Below are 20,419 nucleotides of genomic sequence, written 5' to 3' on the forward strand. Positions count from 1 at the left end.
TGTGCGTGCGTGTGTGTGTATTGAATGATGCCCACTGAACCTCGTGGTAATGTGTTTTGATTATCACCACGAGCGTGACCCAACCGCTGAGCCCCGCTGAAGCGCAGGATTGCTGGTTACCCTGTGTGAAACGAGGCAGGTGGTCTGAGAGAGAGAGAGCGCGACAGAGTGAGAGAGAGAGAGAGAGAGAGAGAGAGAGAGGGGGGGGGGGGGGGGGGGGGGGCGTGCGGCACACACTAGTCGGGCTACTCGGCAGATCAACAATCGTCAACCTGTGGATAGAGCGCACTGCGCCCTGCTGTATCCTCCACTGCCACCCTCTTCCTTGTGGCGCCGACCCCGAACCTCGGACATCCGGGACGCACGAACCGGGAGATGGTGCCGGTTCGATTCCCTAAAAGTTGAGCGGCTCGTGCGCCATCCCCGCTTCATGAATGGCCGGAACATGGAGGATATGCCATTCGAAAGAGTCAAGACGCGGCGGAGGAAGGGTCACTGTCCGGCCGGTGCACCCTTGGGTGCCATCGCCTGCGAGGACGAGTTCAACAGCCAGGAGCTGGAGGCTCTCTTCCAGAACTACAACCTGAAACTGGAGCAGACCGCCACCCTCAAAGCGCTGGCTGTGCTCATCGTGGCCGCGTCGTCGCTGTCCCTCGTAGAGCTGCTGTCCAGCCCGCGTCTCACCTTGTCCAAGGGCTCCAGCCCGGTGCACTGCGTGGTGTTCCTGTCGCTGTTCATCGTCACCAATGTCAAGTACCTGCAGGTGACGCAGCTGCAGCAGATAGCGAAGCTGGCCCTGCTGTTCAGCTTCACCTTCGCGCTGCTCTGTTGCCCGTTCCCGCTGGCTTTGGGCACGTCGGAGCTGGTGAATGCCGCTGCCCCTGAGCAAGGCGTGTGGCAGCTCATGCTAGTCACTCTCGTGGCTTACGTGCTGCTGCCGGTGCGGACCCTGCTGGCCGTGCTGTTCGGGGTGATGCTGGCGGCATCCCACTTCATCGTCATTGCCACGTCGGTGACGGGGAGGAAGCAGAGGCTATGGAGACCAGTAAGTGCTGCATCCGCACCCCGATCAGTCACCCATCCAAGTCGGTTGCTTAACAGTGTCTTCACTTAAGCAATGGCCGTATGCAGGTGGCGAGTTTGAGTTCCAACAACTTCTGTCCAAGTGTGCTTAAGCAGCTCGCTCCTGTGCTGCGTGGGAAGCTCCTAGTTGGACTGCGAAGTAACCGCATGAATGTAGACTGGTGCCGGGAGGCGGCATGCTTACTCAACATTCCCAGGAGGAGAAAAGGTTAAAAACATTGTCAGTGATCGATTTTAGCTGCGAGGCACTGTAGTTGTAAAGCTGGAAACGAGCACTTTCACTTTTGCGCACCAGCAGTAATGAAGTAGAGGGGGAGCTGTTCAACCGCCAATGCTGAAACACTGATCCTACAGGGTCCAACATACAGCTCAGCACTAGGACAAGGAATTAGATTGTAGATAAAAGTAAGAACAAACAAACAAACAAACAAACAAACAAACAAACAAACAAACAAACAAACAAACAAACAAACAAACCAAAAACACATCCTTAAGCCTTAAATATATATAAGGGTATTTATTAATATGGTTCCATGAAAAATTATCTTTTGTGAAGCTGTGTTTGCTGTTTGTCCAGTTCACAGCACAACAACACTGCTAAATCTTTGTGTGGAGGACGCAGTGTTCACCAAACAATAAGCGTGGAGTAGAACAAAGGTCCTGACCTATCAGAAGTAACACACTCAGGAAAAGAATGTTACTGCACCTTTAGATGTATAAACAGCTCATCACTGAGGAGGTACCCACTAAGATGACATACTTGTAGTCTTTGCGGGGTATTCTTGTGGTTTATACCACACCGGACACCGGGGACCAGTCTCTAACCACAACTTTTGAGTACTTTTCCCTGTATATTAATGCATCAGCATAACAACGAGATGAAGGTGCAGAATAAGTACAGGATTCCCCTTTATTTAAATAGGAAACCTGTTTGGAAAAATACATTTACCTTTATAGAAGTTTTTCCTAACCTTTCCAGCTCATGGCCTTTGCAATGTCTAATGAACTTGTTCATGACTTGTTCAACCAAAGAGCAATCTTTTTTTTTTCTGTTTTCATATTAGAGATCCGAGGGTGTAAAATCACCCGCTAATCTGGGAAAATTGAATTTCCTGTTAATCATTCCTCACACATCAAATTTAAAGCTGTTTGGTTATAACCGGACTAAAGCAGTTTTTGTTTAAGAGGTTGTAATTTGCTGGTCACAGAACAGAGAATGTATCACTCGTGCAGCTGTGCTGGGTTACACATGTCTGAGCTTTCACCTCTGACCCTATCGAGAATCAAAGACATGGACTGACTATAGGGTTCAATCTCCAAATTAGGTGTCGGATGGGATCGATAACCTCTATCAATAATGCACTTTGTCTGCCAGCCATTCCTCTGTAGAGCTTTTGATGCTTACCTGACATTAATTTTTTAATCCTGTGTTGACCTTCATGTCTGCCATTGAATCTGTCCCATGATCTAATCTAGCAGTATGCACAGCAGACACACACGTCGTCTTCAAAACAGCATCTGGATGCTGCCAGCTTTGTTTGGCATGTCTGTTCTTGTCTGTGCAGCTGGTGGCCAACGCCGTGCTCTTTACCAGTGTCAACTTGTCAGGGGTGTTTGTGAGGATTTTCACTGAACGCACCCAGAGGAAAGTTTTCCTGCAGGCCCGCGACTGCATCGAGGAGCGACTGAGGCTGGAGGATGAAAACGAGAAGCAGGTGAGGCGGCACACACGGACGCACCGGTGTTCAGAAAACAGCGGCCACACGTTTTAGCTCATCTTGCAGCGCGTATGTTCATAAAAACCTTTGCAGTCTTTGAAGAGTTTTTTGTTGTTGTTTTTTTTCCTTTCTTTTTTTTCATGAAGGTTTCAGGTGCCAATGTATTCTCACAGCCTGCCCACGGGCACGCAGTAACTATGACAGCAGCTATTTAAGGAAAGAACAATTACTGTGGCACATGCACCAGCGCCACCATCCACCCCCTCTGCATACACCTACATGGATTTAACTGTGGAACCATCAGGCAACTTTAACACACCAGAAACACTCTCTTTTGCACAGCACCCTCCCCACCCACCATGGGCACGAAACCCACTGATTTATAGAGTATTGATTGTCTCGTGTACAGTACAAAATATGCCCGAATATGAATCTCACCTTTGCTATAGCAAACATTTGCAAGTGCACGTGCACACTTAGCACCTGTGCTTTGTAGATTAGATGATGATATGCTGTGTTTTCCTCAGCAGTAACAGCCTCCCTTCTGACAGGTAATTACACAAGCAGATTGCTTTCATGGCCTTCCTACTCCAATAAAGGTCACATTTTATCTGACTGAGAGAAAGATGTGCAGAACCCTGATTTGGATCTATCAACAGACAGCAACCAGGCTTCTGCTGATGTGCTCATGAGCAAAACATCTCAGGCTTGAATATCTCCCATCACGTGGGTCAAATGAGCGTTTGCTTTCAGGTGGTTCTACGAGTTGCACTGACTCTTGAACATGTGTGGACTACACACTGCACTTCTTGTGCGGTGAATTGATTTCCCCGTTCAATAGTGAAGCTTCCTCTTCCTTCCCACAAGCCGGGAGAGGCAGAATATTTAATTTGCCAGTGACTGCAACAAAGCAGTCCTGACACAAGGTCCACTCGTGAGAATTGTCTGAAGCTTTCTGCTCTATCCCGCAGCCTTCATCAATCTTCATGAGTGGGCTCAGTTGTCAAGGAGATGGATCTGTTGTAGGAACCCAATATCTGTTATGGCTTCATCCATTGAGCACTGAAAAGCATTGGAGTTCATTTTTGACTTTGGAAATTGTCAGGTAATGACAGATTAGACCATCATCATTATTATTATATTTACTGTACACTCCATGATATCAGTGAAAGTGTGAGACATTGATGGGCCATGAAAAAACAAAACAAAAACAAAACAAGCAAACAAAAAAAAAAAGTAATTTGAGTTGGGATGAGCACCAACCTCGAGTGTGAGAAAGTGAGAAACTGCAGTTCCTGGCATGACCACTTGGGGCTGATTCTAAAAGGAGGTCAATCACAATAGATTCCCATTTTAAAACTGCTGGAAACTACAGAATTTAAAAGCATTCATAATAACTGTACAGAGGCTTTCTTTGTCCATCCGGATTCTGGTAAGAATTATTGGTGTGGCTGCTTTAATTGACAGGTAAACTGCAAACCATAGCTGTCTGTTAGGCTTCATCACTGCTAATCCACTCCGTGAAGTGGACCTCTGTGCTGTGTTTGTGATGCTCCTGCTTTTAGGAGCATTTTAAATCGAAGTGTCTGATAAATAATATTGACTTTCATGTCATACAGAAAATAGAAAAAGTGTTTGCTTCAGTTTTGAATGACATTTAAGGATTTTATGTTATTTAGCACTAATTAAAAGATATAGAATGTGTGTCTGAGCATTGCACGTCTACAGTCTATGAATGCAGCTTTCTAACAAGGCTTGCTAGCATGAGCTGATGGCTTACTGTAGCAAGTCATGTCAACATCAAGTCTTGAAACTGCAGAGTGACGAATGCCTATTAATGAACACCATCCCAATAGCTTTTTCTAATCTGAAGACTTTGAAATATTTGGTTCAGTGTTTTTGGTGTCAAAAATATTTTATTTTTTTAAACCCAGAAGTGATCCTAATACACAAGTGTCGAACTTCAGGCCTCGAGGGCCGGTGTCCTGCAGGATTTAGATGTGTCCTTGATCCAAAACAGCTGATTTAAATGTCTAAATTACCTCCTCAACATGTCTTGCAGTTCAACAGAGGCCTGGTAATGAACTAATCATTTGATTCAGGTGTGTTGACCCAGGGTGATATCAAAAACCTGCCCTCGAGGCCCGGAGTTCGACACCCCTGTCCTAATGTGATGATAAGGTAGATTTCTTGAATTATCAGGTAATGCTGAAAAAACTTGGTTAGATAGGTGGTGACATACTACACCTGTTAATTATTGTTAAGAAACACAAAAATATCACACTGTAAATTCACTCAAAACACAGCAAGCAGACCTTGATGTAGCTGAGATGGCACCCTGGCAGTCAGCAGCCAGCTTTCGATCAAAGCCATCTCACAACAAACAATATGAGGTTTTTAGCCTTAATTGAACTTGAATGGTTTTTAAAAATGTTTTAAAAAAGAAAAAAAGAAAACGCACAGTTGTCATGAAAGTAAAAATCAGATACAGACTACAAAAGTTTCTTGTACATTCTTTATTGATATTTTCACTTTCACCTTTTCTTTTTAAAGCTCTGGAAGTTTATGCATGCTAGATTCTGGTTTGAGAAAAAAAAGCCCAGAAAAGTTAACTTTGTTTTTGAGCAATGTAAAAGTAAAATTTGCATTGAAATATTTCTAATAAGCCAATAACGGTTGTACTTCTTTCTGGCATTTCAAGAGTCAACTCCATCATTGCATCCACTTTGGAATCTAACAGGTGTCTTCCAGATAAGTGGAAGACATTAATAAATTATTATTTATTTAATCAATCAAATCAATTATTGTCTTACACATAAGTCAAATACATTAACAAAGCACGGAACAAAAAACGATTCAGACTGTTGTCATCATGATTTGCGCACCTTGCACACATGTAGAACAGGAAAGATGCGTGCACACACAAACACAGTGACAGACTCACACTCAGACTCCATAATGGAGAATGATGGCTGTTTTAAAAGCTGCTCTCCAGTATCTCTTTGTGTTATTCTCAGGTGAGGAGCAGTGATGTGAATGGAAGTATTATGTGAAAAAGAGTTGGAGGGAGACACGGGAGAGCCCTGGCTGCTTTTATAACCCTGCCACTCAACAGCTATTCACCATAGCTGCCTGATGATTCATTGTGCATTTACAACCGCTTGACATCCTGCTAGAGTTTCAAGCATACTTCATGCCGCTGCAACTGAGACTATTCACACAAACAAAAACAAATCTACTTCTAGGTGTAAATGCCACTTTATGCCTGTGCTGAAAGGATGTTGTTGATGAAGTCATTAAATTAGCTTTCAAATGTTCTCTGGGCTGCATTCTAGACATACATGGGCATGCATATCTAGAAAGTATTGTACAATGGGAGAATTAGACAGAGAATTGGATGAAACTACCATACCATACTCAGATCTTTTTCAACCATGAATGAATTCATAGAAGAATGCTGGAAAAATAGTCATCCATAATAACCAAAAAATATTTCATTTGTGAAAGTCAGAAAATGAAACACGTAATAAGCAATGTTTGGGATTCTAACGGTATTGCAGCAAGCGCTGTTGCAAAGACACTACTTCACCAAACCAGGAAGGAAGGTTTTGTTACTTCCTTTGTTATGTTTATTACCAGTTGGGTGTCTGTTTTAAAGCCCCTTGAATCTCAAAGTGTTCTCTGCTGTGTAAATGCTTTTTCTATATTAAGACTTGCTTATTTTTTATTTTTTTTTCTGTTCAAGCCTTGCCATAATGGTCCATTTGATTCACCTTTTATTGTTTATTTTATTTTCACTTGCTGAATACGGGACAGACTTGACTGGGGAAAGAAGGGGAGAAAGAAAGAGGGAAAGAGAAACAGCTGAGAAGAGGGACGGGGGAGAAGGGCAAAAAACAAAAACCAACAGAATGGGCAGAAAAAAAGAAAAGAAAATGCATATATCAATCACCTGGATCACCTGTTGAGAAAGAAAAAAGAAAACAAGCAGAAGAGAACAAGAGTAATAGAATAAACAACATCACAATGATATATGGGAATATGACAGTAAATACTAAATATTAAACATTATTGTGCAGCACATAAGATCAACAGAACACAGTGTGCTTTGAGGTAGGAGCCAAAAAGGGTGTAGTTTGTGGGTGTGATCACCCGTGTGTACACCTGTGAGCATGGACGCGCTTGTTTTTTTAAAAAGGTTCCTTCATGTAATGATCTGCTAGAGGGTGTGTGTGTGTGTGTGGGGGGGGGGCATGAAGCAGGTATGGAGGAGATCAAAACTCCAGACATCCAGAGGCCCCCAGAACACAAGAGACCAAGGAAGACCAACAGAGGGGCAGCCGCGCCACTGTCCCAGAAAGAGCTGAGGAGAGTCCCAGATGAGGGCTCACTCAGCAGCCGCGGAGCAGAAGCCAGGGGGAGTTGCAGTGACGCGCCCGTGAGCTCCGCCGGCAGCCAGCCGTGCCTGAGAAACTGCTACTATCTGCCACGACAAACAACTACTTTAGCTTAGGTGGATAAGCTAGCCACTAGGCTAACATCTATGATTTTTAAACCCCTTAGCCTTAGCTGTGGGCTAATTAAGTGGCTAAGTGACTAGCTTACTAACCTACACTCAGCCACCATTCCAGGTTTGGCTGCACTGTAAAAGTAGCCTGTCAGCAAGGCTACTTTTTGGACATACATTAAATCTGATATGTGCATGGGAAAATTTGAGTCTGGTGAAATACTGGTGGCAGTACTCAAAGAAAGATTTATTAAGATTTTTCAGTCACATGACCACTAAACACGTGATGATAACTTGTCTGCCATTTTGCACATGTGACAATGTGGAGTCAAGTGAATTAGGCACACAGAAAAGTCTGTAACCACCTGGTAACTACTGGTAATGAGGGAAAAACCTTTAGCAAAAAAAAGTTTTTGCTAAAGGTTGATGGAAGCTGGTGTGTAACTGTTTGCTAAACTGCCATTCATGCAAGCCTAGAGATTGGTCGCTGATCCTTTGGCAGCTGCTGCATTCTTGGGATAATGTGTATTCCCTGATTGGTTGCCAAAAAGCCTCCTTGTGATTGTTTTTTTTGCTCGCAGATATCTGCAACTGCAATACAAAATGACTTATTATGCTTGAATACAAAAATACACTTTATATCCTTCTCTCCTCTTTTAACCCTTTCTTCTTCAGGAGCGTCTACTAATGAGCCTACTGCCCAGGAATGTTGCCATGGAGATGAAGGAGGACTTCCTGAAGCCGCCTGAGAGGATCTTTCATAAGATCTACATCCAACGTCATGACAATGTCAGGTATGGGGGTGTCATGACAACTGTGGACCACAGACGTGTGCGGAGCGACTGGAGTGTTTTGATCCAGGTGTCACTGGTTGTGACGTCAAGGTCAAGAATAGAAGCAGAGCAATTAATATTAGCCATTAACGCAGATGCAATCAGGCAGCATAAAGGTTACAGGGGGCAATGCAGAGTGCTGTTGCCACCATAAACAGATTAAAAATAATTGTCTTTCCTGCCTCACATACATATTGCAGATGCAAAAAATTTGCTTTAAAAACAGATATTTTCGATACTTTAAACATTAAGTGTAACAGATTAAAACCTGAGCTTTTTTTTATTAGAAGCCCTGGTGAGATCATTTTGATGAGGGCACATACTGGAACATCTTTATGACTCTAAATCAAAAGTTCCTTTAACAGTTAGACACAAGTTTATTTACAGTCATGTAAAAAAGGACGTTTTCACAGGATTTTTATACAGTCCTATAAAAAACTAAGCACACCCCATGTGCTTAGCTTGTACAACCATCTTTAGCAGCAATAAATTGAATGACTTGATCTTTTACTGTATGACTTCATCAATCTCTCACATTGTTTTGTAGGACTTTTGGCCCACTGTTCCTCACAACATTATTTCAGCTCACAGAGGTTTAGAGGCATTTGTTTATGCGCATCTCTTCTAATGTCCAGCTACAGAATTTCAGTCAGGTTGACGTCTGGACTTTGACTGAGCCATTGCAAAACCTTGATTATTTTCTTTTTCAGTCTTTTGTTGCATTAGTCAATTTTAGCCAGGCTTTAGCTGTCAGACAGATGGCTTGTCTTGGTCCTGTAGTTTCAAAAAAGGCCAAATCATCACCTCTCCTCACCACCATGTTTTAAAATTGGTACTTTGGTCTTATTTTGGCCTCTTGTTCTCCTACAACATTAAATATGCTAAATGAGCGTGTAGAGTCGGACATATAGTCCTTGCATTTTTTGCATTTTCTCTAAACTATGCAAAGTCTGATGATGAATTTGCTGGTATTTCCACTTCTGTTTGTGGCATTGTATTTATACCCACCTGAATGCTCCAGCAAATGAACAAACCCCCTGGTTTTATAGACGTGGCACACAACACTTGACTGCTACTTACCCTCTTAATTCCTGGCAGTAAAAATGCACTCAGTTTTTCACAGGTCTGGTTAGAATCCTGTGGAAATGTCCTTTTCACATGACTGTGGCTTGTTAAATTGCAATTTCAACACAGAAAAGTTTGAGAAAGCAGACTTGGTCAAACTTAACATTAAGTGATCAAACAGAGTATCTCCAGCTCCCATCGCATTTTTGTTGCTTATTTGTAGCTCATTTTCGAGCTGTTTAGTTTCACACTCACTGGTTTCATGGGATCATTTTCAGCATCAGCAAGCAGCTGTTTCATTTGTAAAGGAGCCCTAAAATCTACTGTTTCAATGGGAAAATACTGTTAGCAGCTATCTGTCGAACACAGCGGTCCCATCGAGCAACTAAAAGAGCTAGATGCTAGAGTGAGGTAATGATTAAGTTTGCACCCTATCGCACCAAAGGAGACAAAATGACAGATGAAATACTTCAGTTTCAAAACTCACTAACAAAAGGTGTTGCAATTAAGAGGCAGTAGATCTCCAGTGCAAGAATGTTTCTTATACAAACAGTGTTAAAACTCAAGCAAGATAATAACGGGCATGACTGTAAAATGGATAAAGAACAAAACAGACGAAGTTAAACATAATGGTGAGTGTGCATCAGTATAGAAGTTTTCTATTGAGTTATTTGTCGCTATGCAGTCATGTTGTAAATCCATTATATGAAAAGTACAACCAATAGCTGGACTCAAGTATAGTGAAATATGATCAACGATTTCTCTTGCCTATCTCCAAACCTTTTCATCTCTATAAAAGTGGAGTTGAAGCATACGATTGCGGGTCCCCTCGAATGCCATCAGTGAACTTGTCGTCCATTTCTAATTGTAAGTGGCATCTATCGGAGACTCCCATTTGACAGCCTTTTGCAAAGGACTGCAAGCTAACTGAAGTTCAAATATTTTTAACTTGTGTCAATGTGAATTTAACAGGAATGAATGTCCACAACATCATGACAAATCCCCAGCATCCTAGGCCTATTACAGCATGACTTAGGGCGTTTTCATACCTGCGGTGTTTAGTCCGTTGAAATCGAACTTTGATTCGTTTTCCTACTTAGTGTGGTTCACTTGTCCAGGTGTGAACACAGTAATCACACTTGGATTTGGACCAAAACAACTGCGTCGAGACCCTTTGGAAAAGGTGGTCCAGACAAACTCGAGAGCAGTTTATTTGTCTGACTAACAGGTGTACCTTGCAAGCTTGAGCTAAAAAACGTCCAGTAACCACGTATGCTTTGTGTTCTTAATGCAGGCAAGTACCATAGACATGGGCTAGCAACTAGCTGTGCCAGTTGTAATTGTCCATGTTCTACAAGTCCAGAACATAATACTTTCTTCCTGTATTTACTTTTGTTGCTTCTGCCCAATGAGCAGACTTAACACTCTCACGTGGTTTGTAGGGAATCATTTTCATTTGCTTGGAGTTCAGTTGGATTTTTCTCTGTGTGAAAACAAATAAACTGATCAATTGATCTGGATTAAAGCAATTGAAGTATAGGTGTGAAAATGCCCTGAGGAATGGTTCAGCTTCACCTGATCCAGTCCAAACTATAAGTTTCAAACATCTGGATTTTTTTTTTTTTAACTTTATCTGAGACATATAGTAAGTTAATTAAACATCTTTTGGGCTCATTGACTGTTGGCTGTGCAGAAAAAACAATAATCTGAGCAGAGTTTGATTTGAACATTTTATGATTTTTTTTACATTTTGTAATTTACATCATTAATAAGTAATCTACTCATCAAGCAGCTAATATTTACAGGTGAATTTTTAAAGCTATTGGATGGGCCAGCTCTAATGCGCTTGTAATGAAAAATGTGTGTGAGAACTTGGCTTGACTTTGAGCTGATTACATTCCAACGAGGCAGTAAAAACAATAGGAGAGCTGTATTAGTGCTGCTGAGGGTAGGAGTCGAGGACTAGGTAGCATATCAACAGCACTCCTGTCAAGAGACAATCCTCCCCACTCTCTTCTTGCTCATACTGTCTGCCTGTCTGTCTGCTCGGCTCCCACACTCACTCACATCTCAGGAACATCGCCGCCTGTTCACCAGCCTCTACTGGCACTCAGCCAAACATCATGGGGCTGTGCTCAGCGAGCATGCTCCCGCTCGTCTCTGGGGAGCTGCTGGAAACACATACACACATAAACACATGGCAGTAAAAAAAGAAAAAGAAAAAAAAAACACCTCCATGTTCCAGAGCAGAGACATACAGCCCCCCAGATTTGGTCCGCCTTTTGATGTGACCCTGAGAACGTTTGATCATACACCTATTTAGCTCCGGCACCACTGCCACCTTCTCCTCTCTACCCCACTGCCCCCAACACACATCAGCACGATCTGCAGCACAGCACCATTCAAAGATAAATGGCACAACGGAGCGCTTCTGTCGAGCGGCAGTCGTGATCCGAGCTTTGCATACATCAGACTCCTCAAGAACTATAGTGTACTGCCAAAAAAAGAGTGCAGCTACTCAGTCACGATGCAGAAAATAGGCCTTCCTCATGCTATCGAGCTTTCACTCATTTTAGTGACTGAGGGGAATGTGTGTGCGCCTGTGTAACAAAAAACATTTTGTCATCGTGTAATTGGTCTGGTGTGTAGTCTTATTTGTTCTGTGACTGTTTTTGTAGCCGTTTAACAACATTTGAGAAAACACAGAAACTAGAGCACTGGTCATTTGTTTATATAAAATGGATAATCTGTGGTCCATTTTATCCCTAGTGGTCAGGTTTGGTGTTCCTCTTCACTGAACCTCCCCTCCCTCATCCAGAACATTGCTTAGCAACTACAGTCTGTCAAGGTTTACCCACAGGTTGAACAGGAATGCCCAAGATTACTAACATGAATGGCCTGGTTCTTCCAGAGATCTCTTCCTGTTTAAACCGAGTTCTTTTTCCCTACTATTGCCAAGCGCCTGCTCATTAGGGTTTTCTCTCTAATATTGCATTTTTCACTGATGATGACATGGTTTACACTAAGATTATTGACTCTGCTTTATTTATTTCATCTGGGAAGGTTTGATTTCCAGCAAATCTAGCAAAAAGTAATGAGACAGATGCAATGATGTAGTGCTGAAAACAAATTAGTTCTGACTAGGAAAAACTGTGAAAATTGTCAACTTGAATTTGCTGTACCAGGGATTAGTGCTGTCACTGACATTATACAGAGCCAGGAGTGGAAACAGGGGACCTCGTTATTTGAAGTTTGACATGTTTCATATGACGATGCAGGAACAGTAAATGTATGATAGAAATTAAGACTAATCTTACAGGTCTCCTTAGAAATTAGTCAACAGAAGCATTTGAAAAAGAAAAAAACTATTTTAATCAACTCTTGCAGCTAAAATTAGCTCAGTCTGCTAAATGATATGCAAGCAGCTGTTGTTTGACTGTAAACTAGAAGCCTGATTATGCCTACCTCTGTCTTAAATCAAACTACAATCTGCCACTGTAAAAGGTATCACAAAAGAATAGAAGGCCTAACACATGTAGCATAATATCCTTATTACTACTTAAAAACCTCACAGGCTGGAGGTTATGGGGAAAACATGTGTCATTATTTCTCAAGCGGTATCTATAAAAGTAAACCTAGGCCATTATGATCAGCTCCACACAGCACAAGCCGGCTCTGATCCCTATACTCCACCGAGAGCAGTGATTTTCCACTGAGTCAATAAGATCCATAACACCTTGTTTTGCTGCCATCTGGCCTGCCTCTGAGCAAATGAATGAGGGGCTAAGTAGCTTTCAACACCTTCCTCCACCCCACTTCAGCAGCTAGCCAGAAGCAGGCAATTTAGCTCCGTAATTGATTTAGTGTTTGGCCTAAAAGATGCTTTCACTTATCAGAGATTGGATTATAGTATTTGCTGTTTGCTCACTATTAGTCAATTTGTCGCTCCTGTGTGATCTGTTGGTATTGTTTTGTTAAAGAAAAACATTGCTCTGTACAGTTAACATATCCCATCCTTGCTTGTTGAGTGTATTTTTTTTACTGAATTGAGAACCACAACATGTTTGGTTGATGGTGAACAGGAGGGAGAGCAGGAGGAATCAAAATCAGCTGTCATCGTGAACTGAGCGCTTCACTTTAGATTAAAATCTCTTTTTCATTCTGTCTCGACAGCATCCTGTTTGCAGACATTGTGGGTTTCACCAGCTTGGCTTCTCAGTGTACAGCTCAGGAACTGGTCAAGCTGCTCAATGAACTCTTTGGGAAGTTTGATGAACTGGCTACAGTAAGTCCTCTCCCTTTCCTCTCTGGCTACTATCTATACTTAATTAATAGCAAAGACCATGAAAATCACATTAAGCCTGTGTAAAGGATGGAATTGTGATTTAACACAGGTGTTATTCTAGAAGGGAAACACTCCTCAAAAATGGACGGAGCAGTGGAGCAGCCAAGGGAATGCACTGAATTAAAAACTGTGTCACTAAAATATAATTTATTATACAAAACAGTTAAAAATGCAAAAGCAATTAAAACAACCCTGGCCAGGGAAAACTCACAATAAAAATCAATAAAACAAAAACATTAAAAGTCCAGTGGCGTCCGCCACGGTGTAAAAGTCACTAAAAGTTAAAAATCCAGCCAATCGGAGAAGAAGGGAAAACCCGGCGGCGTCCTCGCCGTCCTATCAGTGTTTCCGCTCCGGGGTTTTGGAAGAGAGGGGCAGCGACAGTCACTATTCTTATTAATGGCTACGGTTATTGTAGTTGGATAAGTCGTGAGACTTACCCCAGATGGGCAGAGCTCTTAACTCTGCCCGCCGCTTTCCTGTAGCACGCCAACCGGCACCAGCCCATCTCGCCGTGGGAGTTAGGGCGCTGTCCCTCTGGCCACTGATTCCCCACCGTGATCTGGCCTCCAGTTATTCCAGCAGCAGAACAGCTCCCTCCGCTTCTCTGCTCGCTGGCGTCGTCTTGCTCTCCCACGTCCTGCACGCCAACCTTTACCAGCCCCGTCTGGGCTTGTTGCCGCCGCCGCCTGATACAGTTCACTCCACCATTTTTGCCTCCTCGTCTCCCATCCCTCTTATTGGGCTCCTCCAATGAATACCATAAAAACATGCAATAAAATCCATAAAAATAAAACACTGTACAATATTAAAATATTAAAAAAGTAAAACACAGCAAAACATGCACAATAAAAAACCCTAGGTAACTTGTCTCTTTCCACCCCGTGACACCTGTTCTCAGGATACAAGAGCAGTTGATTGAGATTAAATACCAATTGCTGGCTGTAAATTCTTCCATTCTCAGAATTCCACTTTGTCAGATTCAAATGTCCGAGTTTCACTAATATGGTAGCCACTTGTTGATATTGGTGTGTCACCGAAGATACATCATCAAATAGTCATCTATTTACACAGCTAGCAAAAGAGGTGCTAGAAATGCATTTGATCTTATTAACTGAAAACTGTAACTCAGTTACCCTGAGCACTTACACATTATGCAGTAAATTACAATTTACAATTGTCATTACAATACCTAGCAGTGAAAGCAACAGCAGTTTAACAAGCAGCAAGGAGCACAATTGGAAGGGATTTATGGATAACTATTTTATCCTTTCATGTGCACTCAGCATTATAGAAAACCCAACCCCTAAAAGCACCAAGATGAAAAATCCCCCACAAAAAATAAATTAAAGCTTTACTCAAAAAGCTAAAGGAAAAAATTGGGGGAAAAAACACATGCTGGATATCTAACCCATGTGGACTGCGTAATGTGTTAGGTTTAAAAGGATGGAAATAATAATTGAATAATTCATCATCTTGATTATCAATCTGCAGAGAGCTGAATTCAAAGACACCAGTGATGGACCAAAACATAATGTCCCAGAGATTGGTGCAGGTTTCATTGCCATGCACCATGAGGAACCCAGGACCCACTGCAGCAGTGTGGGGTCTGAAACCGGGTCCAAGTTATCATCCTGATACCTAATGGCAGTCAGGGTGCTGTTACCTAGCCTGTTTGAGGTCTGTTGTTAGTCTTCTCAGCCCATCACTGACCCACCACCATAGCGGTCATACTGAATGATGATACAGACAGCTTAATGTTTTCCATGGCTTCTCCAGACTCCTTCACATCTGTCCATATGTGCTCAGGGTGAACCGATCTTCCTGTCTTTAGCCCCAAACATTTGCAGTAGATGAGCCTGTTTCTGCTGGAGGGTCCCTTCTGTTAAAAGCAAGTTTTTCCTTCCCACAGTTGCCAAGTGGGTCGTCTGATTGTTGAGGTTTTCTCTCTGTTATTGTAGGGTCTTTACCTTACAATATTAAGCACCTTTAGGCGACTGTTGTTTTTATTTCGTGCTATGCAAATGTAAATTTGAATTGAATGGAACTGAATTGAACCCTTGAAAAGCACACGGCATAAATGCTAACTGTGCCGGGCTGTGAGCACAGGGCCCACTAGAGGATGTCAGGCCCTCAGGCCACCCTCAAAAGTCTATTTCTGATTGAAACCTTCACATTCAGGTAATAGCATGTATTGATGTGGTATCCTGGTGAAATTGGACTACCTGTCCAACAATAAATTAATACCAAAGCAGCCGAAACCGATTAACAACCTCTCTGCTACTTCACTGACCTGATCGATATCCCTGAGGTTTAACTGAATTGATGCTATACTCTGATTAAAGAGTGTCCGTTTGATATTTTTTGAGCAGTATATTAATGTATTTTTGAAGTTAGTGAAATTTACTAATTTTTGTGGCCTTTTTCTTTTTCAACATGGTTACAAGAATTGCTGTAGGTAGAAACCAACTACGGATTTTGTTGGGTGAGAACAGTCTGAAAGGTACTATAAACTGCTCCACAGTGGGACCAAATCTCAGGCCAGACTGTCTCCACAGCACAGAGAGTAAACTTATGTCAAGCTTCTGTTTAGCTTCCAGTGATAGGGAGCTAGCCAAGCCCATGTAACATGTATTACTGGAACTAGTAACAATAATTTATTAATGGATGTAAGCTTGGGAGGTAGTTGAAGAAGGAAACTCTAGTTGGACACACATACTATGCTCCAGTCTCCTCATGTCACTTAGAAAATACATCCTTCCACTTTTGGTGGCCTATTTAAGCTGTAGGATTCCCCATCTCTCCTTCTGACATGCAAACACTGCTGCACTCTTAAGTGCTGTTCGTCAACATCATCCACCTGCAGGCTCCGGGAGAGATATTTTACTCATTACTCCCTAATTTAATATATAGCATATTTGGAGGAGTGATGATCTCAGAGCCTGGAAGCAAAGTGCTGACTGTAATCTGCTGCTTTAATACTTTATTCATTTCGATCACGAGTTGTTTGCATTAACACACAGTTGGTGACAGTGATGAGACTTACAAATAAACTAAAAATAGACCAAAAATGATGATATGAAAGGCATTAGTGGTTTTATTATTTGTATATGTGGCAGAAACAGCATTCACATTCTCCCCACTTCAGATATTCATGTTGTTAGCCATTCATATCCTCGACAGCTTGCTGTCAAACTCTTCCACAAGAGTGCGTCATCTCCCATTTGGCTGTTTGCAGTCTTCAGTGCAGAGAGAGCCAGTTGGTTAATTGGTGAAAAAATAATTAGGTGAATGATTGGCCTGACTTCTTGCGCTGGCTCATTCAGTCAGTATATACAGGGTGATGCTGGGATGTGTAGGTAATGCTGTTTTCTTATTGGTTATTCAGCGACATCAGCAACTCATTAAGGAGGATAACAAAAAAAAAGAGAAAAAAAAGTTTTGAAGGCATTTTTTTAGTCCATCACACAACTAAATGACACTTTGTAGCTAAGTGAGAGTTTGAGCATTGCACAGCCATTCATTCAATTGTTCTGATATTCGAGTGTGCACTGACAATCAAGCTGAGCTGCACTCCTGGCAGCGATCTTGGTGGTTCACTGTATACAGGGCACACCTGTTAAATTGCTTTGATCTTCCCACAGTTGCTGTACATATTTTAATGCCGGATCCACTTCAACTGCTGTTGTATACAGGATGGGCCATTTATATGGCTACACCGTAATAACATGGGAATGGTTGGTGATATTAAAGTCCTTTTTGTGGCACATTAGTATATATGAGGGGGCAAACTCTTCCAGATGGGTGGTGACCATGGTGGCCATTTAGAAGTCGGCCATCTTGGATACAACTTTTGTTTTATCAGTAGGAAGAGTGCCATGTGACACATCAGACATATTGGTAATGTCACAAGAAAAACAATGGTGTGCTTGGTTTCAACGTAACTTTATTCTTTCATGAGTTATTTACAAGTTTGCCTTTGTTTACAGCCATTGACATGTTGAAGAGGTTAACACGTGAGGAGCAGATCGAAATTGTGTTGATATCTGGTATATACCATTCCTCCCACAGTCCAAAGACATATAATTAGTGGGATTAAGTTACCTGATGAGTCCAAATTAGCCATAGGTGTGAATGTAAGTGCGAATGGTTGTCTGTCTCTCTGTGTTAGCCTTGCCACAGACTGGGTGACCCTGGACAGGTCAGGCTCCAGCCTCCCCGTGACCCTGATAAGGATGAGCCGAAGAGGACGGATAGATGGATTTCTACTATAATCTGCTTATTTAATTTTTTTTTGGAAATAGTCGGAAAATGGGAAAGCGGTTTACAACTTTTGAGTAATGGAGACGTGAACATTACGTAGACTTTACTCCATGGAAAAGGACAAGAATGTACAAACTTCAGCCCAAACCAGCAACAGCTATCCACCGCTGGTAACATGACATCAGCTCTTTCCAAGCACCTGCAAAGAAAACATGTTAACAAAAATGCTGTTAGTATATACAGTCAGGCTTGTAGCCTTCATTTCTATCTGTGTATTTTTCTGCAGTGTTTTTTGTGTCAAGCGCTCTTTCACCAGCTTTGGTGTCATCTTATCGTTAACACTTAAGCACTGACAGCAGTCTTGGTCAAGTTCTTTGAAAATAGTAATTAGTTACTAATTACTGATTACTTCTCCAAGAAAGTAATCCTGTTACTTTATTGATTACTTATTTTCAAAAGTAATTAATTACTTTATTACTTAGCTACTTTTTAAAAACATGATACACAACCTGAATACGTAAAGCAATAGACCTTTGCCAATTCTATTTTTTCTGCATAGCCATCATATAAAATTGAATCAAATGAAAAAGTCTCTTTTAAAAACTTGTTTTATTAGTTTTAATCTTTTAACTTCATGCACATTGCATCAAGCAAAATTAAATTATATGCAACAGTCTTTGACTGGAAGAAATTTGTTTAACATTTAAACCTATTTTCTGTATATTCCAGCATATAAAATAAAATAATGTTTTGTGTTTACACTCACTCTTTCAAATAGATGCAAGTAAAACACAGAAAAAAAAAAATCAACGACTCAGCAGCACTGAGTCCTGTCGCTCTTAAATCTATTTTCACCTGTTTAGCAGGAGTAGGGCGGGTGGAGGTTTGCCTGGTGCCACAGTGATCATGTCAGTGGGGGCATCCGTGGGTTTCCCTGTGAATTTCACATTCCTGTGGCAGCGTGCTGGTGCTTGCTCAGATTTGAAGGTTAATGTTTCGCTGTAGAAAGAAGTTTTCTTCCCATGCAGAATGTACAGCGGATGATAATGTTTTTGTCACTTTTTATGGACTAAAACTTTGAGTAATTTAAGTACATCCAAGCTTTAAACGCTGCATGGTCGTACTCTCTGCTGCACTTCATATTATTCATTAATGATCTATACATGTCTGTTGCTGCCATGGACGTCGCACGTGCTTACATCATTGTCATGAGACACTGACAAACAAAATCACATTTTAGTAATGCAATAATGCAGCGTGCTTACAGGAAAGTAATAGTAATCTAATTACTTTTTGCAATAGTAATCCCTTACTTTACTCACTACTTAAAAAAAATTTAATGGATTACAGTAACACGTTACTTTTAACGTGTTACTGCCCATCTCTGACTGACAGAAAACTCTTGTGTACAATCATTAGGACAAGGACGTGTGTAGCCTAAACTTCATATTGTTAAGTAGTGTTAATTATCTTAGGCCATGTTCAATTCAATTCAATTCAATTTTATTTATACAGTCGCTTCAAGGCACTTTATATTGTAAGATGGACCCTACAATAATAGGGCCATGTAATAATGCACTTTCTACTTGAAGTAATTCAGTGATATAATGCTATAAATTTTTGTATTTTAAATAGTAAATAACAATGTGTAATAGGCAGTTTTTTAAACAATGACCTCAATGCTACAATTAATCAGTGTAAAAGCTTATGGCCACACCACCCTGATCACGCAGCCCTCACCTGATCTCGGAGCTGTGCGATTACAAATCAGGACCGCATAAATGATACTAGGTGTTGTGACCAGAGATGGGCAGTAACACGTTACAAGTAACGCGTTACTGCCCATCTCTACAAGTAACGCGTTACTGTAATCTGATTACTTTTTTCAGGTAACGAGTAAAGTAAGGGATTACTATTGCAAAAACGGTGATTAGATTACCGTTGCTTTCCCGTAGGAACGCTGCGTTACTGCGTTACTAAAACCGTGATTTTTTTGCGAGAATGTCTCATGACAGTGAAGTAAGCAAGTGCGACGTTCGTGACAACAGCTGTGTGCAGATCAACAGTGGATCACATATCGAGTGCGGGAGAGAGTATGAGCGTGCAGCGTTTAAAGCGTGGAAGTACTGACCTTATTTTGAGTTTGATTCCATAAAAAAGAGACAAAAACATTAGCGTCCGTTGTGCGTGGGAAGAAAACTTCTTTTTAAAGCGAAAAAAACCCCCTAAACTTCCAAGCGAGCACCGAGTGCGCTACGACGTAATGGGAAACTCACAGAGAAACTCGCGGATTCTTTCACTGAGCGCTGCGGCACACCTGCACCAGGGCAAACCTCTGCCTACGCCACTCCTGTTTTACAGGTGAAAATAGAGCAACAGGACCGCTGAGTCTTTGACTTTATTTATTTTCTGCTGTGTTTTACTTGCATCTATTTGAAAGACTGAGTGTAAACACACACAAAAAAAAATTATGTGCTGGAATGTGCAGAAAATAAGTTTAAATGTTAAACAAATTTCTTCCAGTCAGAGACTGTTGCATATAATTAAATTTTTGCTTCATGCATAAAGTTAAAAGGTTAAAACTAATAAAACAAGTTTTAAAAAG

The 20,419-nt window shown here is 41.6% G+C and overlaps 1 protein-coding gene across 3 annotated transcripts in view; it reads left to right on the forward strand.

Annotated features, from left to right (window-relative positions):
* Window positions 1–249: 249 nt before the first annotated feature.
* The window catches only part of adcy1a (adenylate cyclase 1a), a 78,024-nt gene continuing 57,854 nt past the window's right edge, over window positions 250–20,419 (forward strand). For all 3 annotated transcript variants that reach the window (XM_076875863.1, XM_004571744.3, XM_076875864.1), the window contains exons 1-4: window positions 250–1,045; window positions 2,649–2,798; window positions 7,984–8,102; window positions 13,380–13,491. In XM_076875863.1, coding sequence (XP_076731978.1) covers window positions 431–1,045; window positions 2,649–2,798; window positions 7,984–8,102; window positions 13,380–13,491 — 996 coding nt within the window. In that variant the 5' untranslated portion in view covers window positions 250–430. The remainder of the gene's footprint in view (window positions 1,046–2,648; window positions 2,799–7,983; window positions 8,103–13,379; window positions 13,492–20,419) is intronic.

The sequence above is a fragment of the Maylandia zebra genome, linkage group LG17 (assembly GCF_041146795.1).
Source record: "Maylandia zebra isolate NMK-2024a linkage group LG17, Mzebra_GT3a, whole genome shotgun sequence".
NCBI lineage: Eukaryota > Metazoa > Chordata > Actinopteri > Cichliformes > Cichlidae > Maylandia > Maylandia zebra.